We start from the raw sequence: 9,121 nt of genomic DNA, 5'->3' as shown, positions 1-9,121 counted from the left end.
TTTTGTATCTTTTTACTTTTAGCCAGTTTGGCGGTATATATATCATGATTTCAATTTGTCCTCCCCTGATAACTGATGACGTTAACTAGATTACCTCACATTTTCTAATTGCCTAATAATTGCCTAAAATCACGTGAATGTGAGAAACTAAAGAAAGCAGTCTTTGGCTACAGAGTCAAATAAACGTCACTGCCTAACTTCTGCTTTCCTCTCTGCGGAGTTTCACCCTGGCAAGTCTAGACACTATCCTTTTCAAGCTAGACACACGGAGGAAGATGCACACGATGGACAGTAGAGGCTCTTAGAACACTCCAGCCCCCACTCCAGGGTCTCAGACAGGAATAGGCTCAAGCTTTAAAGATTTACAAGCTTTATTTTTTATTTATTTTTATTTTTTATTTTTGGGGCCATTTCTTGGGTGCTCCTGGCATATGGAGATTCCAGGCTAGGGGTCCAATCAGAAATGTAGCCGCTGGCTAGAGCCACAGCAACACAGGATCCGAGCTGGTCTGGACCTATACCACAGTTCAGGCAAGCCAGATCCTCAACCCACTGAGCGAAGCAGGGATCGAACCAGCAACCTCATGGTTCCTAGTCAGATTCCTTAACCACTGTGCCACAACAGAACTCTGAAAGATTTACAAGCTTTAAATGTAAGTTAAGTGTAGCCTGGCGTGGACATTTTAATTATTTGCACAAGAATGCCTTATTACCACTAAAAGTGAACTTCTTTAACATTTGAAAATGACCCAAAATACTATGGCACTCTCTTATAATCCGGGAGCAGGGAAAGAGCTACTACATGGTATGGACAGGATGAATAAAGGAATACAGTTATTGTTCTTCTGTTTTAATCATGCCCCATGAGTAGTCAGTATTATCATACCCCTACTGATAATAATATATCAGTAGGCAAATATGAACTGAGTTTTACTAGGTGCCAGACACTCTGCCAAGCATGCTGCAGGCATTAGCTCATTTACTGCCCACCACCCTATGAAGCTGGTACTGTTTGTTAGTCCACTCACTACAGATTTGGAAACTTTACCTTCCAGACGTTAAATAACTTGCTATGCAAATGAGAATCACGGTTGCCCCAACTCTAGAGTCCATGACTTTATATAAACAAATACTCTCCCAGAACCTTAGTAAGTCCAACCTCCTTAGTATAATACATAAATCCCTTTGTGATTTGGTCCTTTTTAGTCTTCCATGTGTATCTCCGTCATTCCCTAATATATTCTCTCTCCTCTGGCTATAGGAGTACTTGAATTCCTTGAAAGATCCTTTCATTCTCACATGTTTATTGATTAGTGCATGAAAGATGACTTGGCAATGCAGAGCAAGAGAGTACAATTGGGCAACCAGGACACATTTGTGAAAGATGAGACTTAAGTTGGACTTTGAGAAATAGATATGGCATAACTTGCATATGGTATAAATTGTTTAAGTAATAAAAGGAAACACTGTTAGAAACTGCTGAGTGTGTAAGTATTAATTGAACTTAAGATGAATGGTAGCATGTTGGGGAAGATACGCAATGCATTAGATTAAGATGATGGAGACCTGGAATTTTGTGCTCTGCAGACTTAATTTTAAAAAAGAAACGGCAGGTCCGAATGGAGTCACTGTGCTAAGCCCTCAAAAGCAAACCAAGACTTACTTCCTAATCTAATTGCAGTTACGACCCCCTCCAGGAAGGTGGCATTTTCAGCTTAGCACCAATGAGGTAATGTAACCCAGAGTCTCCTTCCACCCCCCACAGGGAGTTTACCTAACCCTGAAGCAATCCACTCTTTTCCCCTTTTGCCCATAAAAGCCTCTGATTTTGTACAGTTCTCCTTTCTATTAGGTAGGTGCCCAATTTATGATTCATTCAATAAAGCCAATTAAACTATCAGATTTGTCAGGTTGAATTCTTATTATTTAAACCTGCTAATCATTTGAAGCCATGTAAATGAGCAACGTAGAGCAATACATGGAAAATAATTTGATAGAGTAATTAAACTTGTCATGGAAGAAAACGAAAGTATGAAGAAAACCGTTTGCAGATTTTAGAAATTCGGTCATAGATAGCAACACTTTCCGTGCCTGGGAGCTAGAAGGGGAACTCCATGAGCTCCCTGGGCTGGGGTGAGGAGCTATGGCATGGCAGAGAGCATATCACACAAAGAGATGTGAAGTAAAGAGAGATTTGGGTTGGTCTTAGCACTTCCAGCAAACTGAAAAAGAGGTACAGTGTACAGGAGGATGCAAAGTAAAAGACGGTCACAAACCAACCAACCAAGCACAGGTTAAGGATGATGGAGGAAGAGTGTGAAGAGTCTGGAGGCTGTGGATCATCACACTGTTTCCGAAAGTGTGTTCACAACCTCTGAGACTTACCCGGCAATGACTAGTGCCGCCATGAGTAGTTTTTAAAGAACTCTGCACGAGTGAATTTCTTGAAGTCTTACTGCAAACCCGTCGGGTAATTCAACTGAGGCACAAAGAGGTCAGTAAAGAGCAGAGGATTGTATGTAGCTAGTGAGTACAAAAGCCAAATTGCAAAGCAAGGCAGTCTGGCTTCAGAGCCCATGAATTTTACAATCACAAAGACACCAGGGGAAGAGTTACTGCATCGAATAGGACTGAATGCAAGATTTTGCCTAGTAGACCCTGGGTCCATCTGAAATTATAAAAGTTTTAGGTATCTCATTACATTAGGTAATTCTATATAAAATATTTGTAAAAACAAATATTTTTCTTTTTTCATAATTTTAGGTAGATTCACAGATCTGGTCCTTTACTATTTTTGTTCCTTTTTCCTTTTTTAAAATTAATATTTATTTATTTTATTAAAGTATAGTTGATTTAGAATGTTGTGCCAATGTCTGCTATACTGCTGTACTGCAAAGTGACTGAGTCATAATGTATGTTTATGTGTATTATATATATATATATTTTTTTTTTTTTTTTTTTTTTTTTTTTTTTTTTTTTTTTTTTTTTTTTTCTTTTATTTTATGTTATACAACAAATATATTTAGTCATTTGTTCATGGAGATTTATTTTTCTATCATGGTCTATCCCAGGAGAGTGGATATAGTTCCCTGTGCTATGTAGTAGGACCTTGCTATTCACTCTAATGTAATAGTTTGCATCTACTGACCACAAACTCCCTTTACTATTTTAAAAAAGCCCACATTTTTAAGTTTTGTTGTATACATTTCTTGAATTGTGATACCATGTATAAAATATTTTAAATAATATTGTACCAGGGCTCTTTTACAAAGAAAATACTACAGTAGGAGTTTCCCATAGTGGCTCAGTGGTAACAACCCTGCCTAGTATCCATGAGGACGAAGGTATGATCCCTGGCCTCTATCAGTGGGTTAAGGATCCGGCAATGCTGTGAGCTGTGGTGTAGGTTACAGACACAGCTTGGATCTGGTTGCTGTGACTGTGGCATCAGCCAGCAGCTACAGCTCCAATTTGTCCCCTGGCCTGGGAACTTCCATATGCCACAGGAGTGGCCCAAAAAAGACAAAAAAAAAAAAAAAAGAAGAAGAAGAAGAAAATACTACAGTAATTTCCTGACACGAGCATATACGTCTCAATTTTCTATATATATTTCAAACACTATTTAATTCCCTAGTCAGACATGTAAGCACATATATATTGGGTAGATTACAGAATCTCCCGATCTGAACCTGTACTGCAGCCCTTCAAAGACGTTTAATAAAAGGAAGCGTGAGTATGTGTATACCACACATGCACTCATACACACATGAGGTTCCATGAGCTGTTCAAGTTGAATCTAAATGTGCTTCTTTTTTCTAAACCGTGTTAGCCACGTTACACTTAAATACAGACAGAGAAGTAAGCAACACACACACTTTCTACTTGGGAGGAGTGATTTAACCTTAGGTCTCTTTAATTACTTTCCACAACACAAAGTCGCTATTTCCCTGATTTTTCCTTAGGAACTTTGTCCTCTTCTCAGCAGTCTTCTCAGGGCTCCCTTCACATCCTTGTTCCGCAGAGTATATATCAGGGGGTTGAGTGTGGGGGTGACAACAGTATAAAAGAGTGTAAGGAACTTGCCCTGACTTCGGCCATAGGATCTCTTTGGTTGAATGTATATGGCCGAGCTGGGCCCAAAGAAGAGGAACACCACCAGTAGATGGGAACCACAGGTCCCGAGAGCCTTGCGCCAAGCTTGGACGGACTTAATTTTCATCACGGCTTGGACAATGAATCCGTAGGAGACCAATATCAATGCCACAGGAAGAAGAAGGAGGACTAACGTGGCCACAAAAAGCTGGACTTCATTTGCTTGGATGTCCACGCAGGCCAACTTGACCATGGCGGGCACTTCACAGAAGAAGTGGTGCAGGTGGCGATGTCCACATCGAGGAAGCCGAAGGGTGATGGTTCCTTGGATGAGAGTGTTTCCTACTCCACTGAGCCATGCTACTCCTGCTAAGGCCTTGCAAAATGATGGGTGCATGATGCTAGTGTAATTAAGAGGTCTGCAGACTGCCACGTAGCGGTCAAATGCCATGATGGTAAGGAGAACACACTCAGTGGAGCCCAGGGACAGGGACACATAGAGTTGTATGGCACAGCCCACTGGCGTGATGGTCTTGGCTGGTCCCTTCAGGTTCCAGAGGAGCTGGGGGACGATGCTGGTGGTGAGGCAAAGGTCAAGAGAGGAGAGATTTGTGAGGAAGAAATACATAGGTGTGTGAAGTCTGCAGTCCAGGCAGGAGACCAGGATGATGGCTGTGTTGCCCAGGAGGGTCAAAAGATAGGATATCAACACCACCACGAAAAGGAGGACCTCCAATTGAGGCTGGTCTGAGAATCCAAGCAAAATAAAATCTCCCCCAGAGGTTTCATTGTTTTGTTCCATTAGTCTGTTCTTGTAAAAGAGAAAAATGAACTTGGAATTCAGTTGAGGGAAATAGCACTATTACTGTTTACTTATAATATTTCTAGTAAGTGCTTAATTTTTTTTTCCTGGTGAATTTTCACAGAGAAGGGAAAAAAGGCAATTATTAAAAAGGTAAATGTTTTTGGAGTTCCCATCATGGCTCAGCGGAAACAAACTTGACTAGTATCCATGAGGACACAGATTTGATCCCTGGCTTCACTCCGTGGGTTAGAACCCAACATTGCTGTGAGTTGTACTGTAGGTCACAGACTCGGCTCAGTTCCCCATGTTTATGGCTGTGGTGTAGGCTGGCAGCTGCAGCTCTGATTCTACCCCTAGCCTGGGAACCTCCATATGCCATGGGTGTGGCACTAAAAAGACAAAAAACAAACAAACAAACAAAAAACAAAAAAAAACCACAAAAAAACAAAAAGTATTTTTTAAAACAAAAGCATTCTTTTGTGTCATCATTCTTGACTCAATAAATATTTGACCTATCCTCATTTCTTTTCATGTGACCCTCCTCTTTTTCCCATTTTTGGATAATTATTATTAAAGGTATTATTTTCAGAGAAAAAAAGAGACACTTTCAGTTTGGGTAGCTATATAGTTCTGTTAGTAGAAGTAGGAGAGAAAAGGGGGAGGAATGCTAAAGCTTATTTAAACACCCAATATGAAATGGATTATGAGTGATCACAGTTTCTGCAGAAATTACAAGGCAAAAATAATGGATTACGGCGAGGTAGTGGATCAGAAAAACAAATGGAAGATATTTTGTATCTTTTGTTACTCACAGACAAAGCAGGTTATGATACTGTTTCTTACAACCACTTCTCTGAGTAGAGTGTGATATAGGGTCAGCTGCAGGTGAATTTCAAGATACAGAGAAGCTAAATAATTTTGTAAGTTATTTAGCAGCTGACATGATTCCTTACCACAAGTTTTGATATCTCAAAGTCGATGGGAAAAAAAGATATTTGTGATACATGCACATGAAACACAGATGCACAAGCTCAGATGTGCACACATTTGTTCAATTTTTGATACAATGTTAACATTTAGGCTTAAAAAGGTAAAAACTCACCATGCATACCCATTCAGACAAGGTACTGGTATTTCATAAATTCCCCAAAAGGCAAAATATGTCTTTACCACCCATTTTATCTTCTGCAGAACGAAGCCAACCTGGATAATAACATATGCCACCAGACCTTCACTTACTGTTTTTCAACAATACTGCCATCTGTACCCACACATTTTATGCTTTATCGACAGAGCTAAATTTGTCAGTTTATTTGCGTATAGCTATACCTTTAAAAAGTAAAAGTGTATCTTAAATGGGATGTAGACAATGTTAAGATTTTAGTTTTTTAACTTTATTGAAGAATAATTGACAAATAAAATTATATGTACTTAAAGTGTACAACGTGTTAACTTGTTGTATGTATATACTGCAGAATGATGACCACGATCAGGAACATTAACTTAGGGAACTAGTTACCTCTTTTCTCTGGGTGTGGTGAGCATGCTTAGGATCTACTTCCAGCCACTTTCGAGTATGCCATGCCATGTTAATAGCTAAAGTCGCCATGCTGTACATTAGCTCCTCAGAACTTCTTCTTTTCTTTTTCTTTTTTGTCTTTTTAGGGCCACACCCGCAGCATATGGAGGTTCCCAGGCTAGGGGTCCAATTGGAGCTGTAGCCACTGGCTTAGTCCACAGCCACAGCAATGCCAGATCCAAGCCTAGTCTGCAACCTACACCACAGCTCATGGCAACGCCAGATCCTTAACCCACTGACCAAGGCCAGGGATCGAAACTGCATCCTCATGGATGTTGGTCAGATTGGTTTCCACTGAGCCATGATGGGAACTCCCTCAGAACTTATTCGTAACAATTTGTTAACGATTTTTTTAAGGGCTGGCATCTGTGACCTATGCCACAGACACTGTCAAGTTCTTAACCCGCTGAGCCACTGTGAGATCTTCAGCACTTATTCTTGTAACTAAAAAATTTGTACCTTTTGACCCACATCCCCCATTTATCCCCCCCATCGCCTCCAGAACCCAGAGTTCTATTCTCTATTCTCCTTGTCTATGTACTTATTGTTTTAAATTCACTAGATCAGTGATATCATATAGTGTTTTCATACTTGTTGCAGCAAATGGCAGGATTTCCTTCTTTCTCATGGCTGAATACTAGGTAGACAGATGAGAGATGTTAGATAGATGGATAGATCTCATTTTCTTTAGCCATCCTTCCAGTGAAGAACAGGTGGGTTATTTCCATCTCCTAACTATTGTGAATAATGGTGCAATTGCCATGGTGTGCAGCTGTCTCGTCGAGATACTGATTTCAATATTGTCAAATATATCCAGGAATGGGATTGCTGGATCATAGGGTAGCTCAATTTTTAATTTTTTGAGGAATTGCCATACTGTTTTCCAGAATGGCTGTACCATTTTTCATCCCCACCCATAGTATACAAAGGTCAACTAAATTTTAATATTTTAAAATCTAGAGATAAATGCTTTTTTTTTTCATTTAAAGCTAAATGTTTAAATTTGCATAGTTCATAAAGAATTCTAAGACAACTTGAAAATCATGCTGTATAGATTCCCACATTCTGCACATTCTATTACATTAATGCTATTTAATGGAAAATACTAATTTATCCCACAGTAAGGAGTTGTAGCTTTAGTCATTAAAAGTCAGATTTCAGATCAAATTCTCAGATCAAATGCAAGCATAAAAAGTTATTCCAGGAATTCCCATTGTGGTTCAGTGGTTACAAACCCAACTAGCATCCATGAGGATGTGATTCAATCCCTGGCCTCACTCAGTGGCTTAAGAATCCAGCATTGCCATGATCTGTTGTGTAGGTCATGGACGCAGCTAGGGCCCACATTGCTGTGGATGTGCAGCTCCAATTTGGCTCCTAGCCTGGGAACTTCCATATCAAGGATGAAGCCCTAAAAAGAAAAAGAAGGAGAAGGAGAGGAAGAAGAGGAAGAAGAAGAGGAAGAGGAAGGAGGACAAGAAGGAGAAGGAGAAGAAGAAGTTATTCCCATCACCTCAGGAAATAACATACTTTACATTCTTTTTTAAAAATTTAGAATTCAGGAGTTCCCGTCGTGGCGCAGTGGTTAACAAATCCGACTAGGAACCATGAGGTTGCGGGTTCGGTCCCTGCCCTTGCTCAGTGGGTTAATGATCTGGCGTTGCCATGAGCTGTGGTGTAGGTTGCAGATGCGGCTGGATCCCACGTTGCTGTGGCTCTGGCGTAGGCTGGCGGCTACAGTTCCGATTGGACCCCAGCCTGGGAACCTCCATATGCCGCGGGAGCGGCCCAAAGAAATAACAAAAAGACAAAAAAAAAAAACAAAATTTAGAATTCATCTCATGATTGACCCCTTTCAGAATATATCTTTCTAAGAATGAATGTACATGCTTCCCAACACAGATAAAGAGATGTGTAGGAATTACCAGTTTGTAACTCAGTATCAAAATTCAGAATCACATCATTTAATGGAAAGTTAGATTCAAAAGCAACTTGAGAAACAAATTCTTGATTTTTAAGGTTTACAAAGAAGCATAACACGAATGTAGGTGCTTATGAGTGTCCTACTTAGTGTGTCAGAGTCAAAAATCATCTAAATATTCCTCCCATACCTTTTATCACAATATTCGAACATGTTTTTGAAACATTTGGGTCTCAAGGAATTCTTCAAGGGGATTCTCATATTCCCACTCATTTCTTTTACTAACTTTCTACCCTGATTATGTTGAAGAATAACTTCACTCCCTCCCGCCCACTGAGAACCAGCTTATAAATCGAAGGTGAGATGTGCAGACATTTCCCTTCTTCAGTTCAAAGGGAAACACAGCTTGAAAAGAGCCTCTTAACGGGATCTGAGAGAGTGGCTGAAGATTAAGGTTTGACTATACACCTATTGTCTATCTATATAACTGTAGATACATGTGTGCATATTTTGAGTGTATGTTCCTTGAAAGGGGTTTCTGAACAGCATCTGAGGAGAATGATCAGAGGTTAGTGGATGTATGTGACTATACACATAAAATTTCAACCCACAACATAGGATTGAAGACAGCTATCACTCCAAATCCGAAACATGAAAAAAGGCTACCAAGTGCTATTTGGACAAAAGAAATACCTAGAGGAAAATTTTCTCCTTTGGGCAAAAA

The 9,121-nt window shown here is 39.9% G+C and overlaps 1 protein-coding gene across 1 annotated transcript; it reads right to left on the bottom strand.

Moving 5' to 3' along the window:
* Positions 1-3,958: 3,958 nt before the first annotated feature.
* Positions 3,959-8,896, bottom strand: LOC110258995 (olfactory receptor 2G6-like). The gene is made up of 2 exons (XM_021082290.1): positions 8,886-8,896; positions 3,959-4,898 (listed from the first exon to the last, which is right to left on the bottom strand). The coding sequence occupies exons 1-2, from the start codon at positions 8,894-8,896 to the stop codon at positions 3,959-3,961; spliced, it is 951 nt and encodes a 316-aa protein (XP_020937949.1).
* Positions 8,897-9,121: the final 225 nt, after the last annotated feature.

Source organism: Sus scrofa, unplaced genomic scaffold (assembly GCF_000003025.6).
Source record: "Sus scrofa isolate TJ Tabasco breed Duroc unplaced genomic scaffold, Sscrofa11.1 Contig61, whole genome shotgun sequence".
Classification (NCBI taxonomy): Eukaryota; Metazoa; Chordata; class Mammalia; order Artiodactyla; family Suidae; genus Sus; species Sus scrofa.
This window is presented reverse-complemented; position numbering and strand designations above follow the sequence as displayed.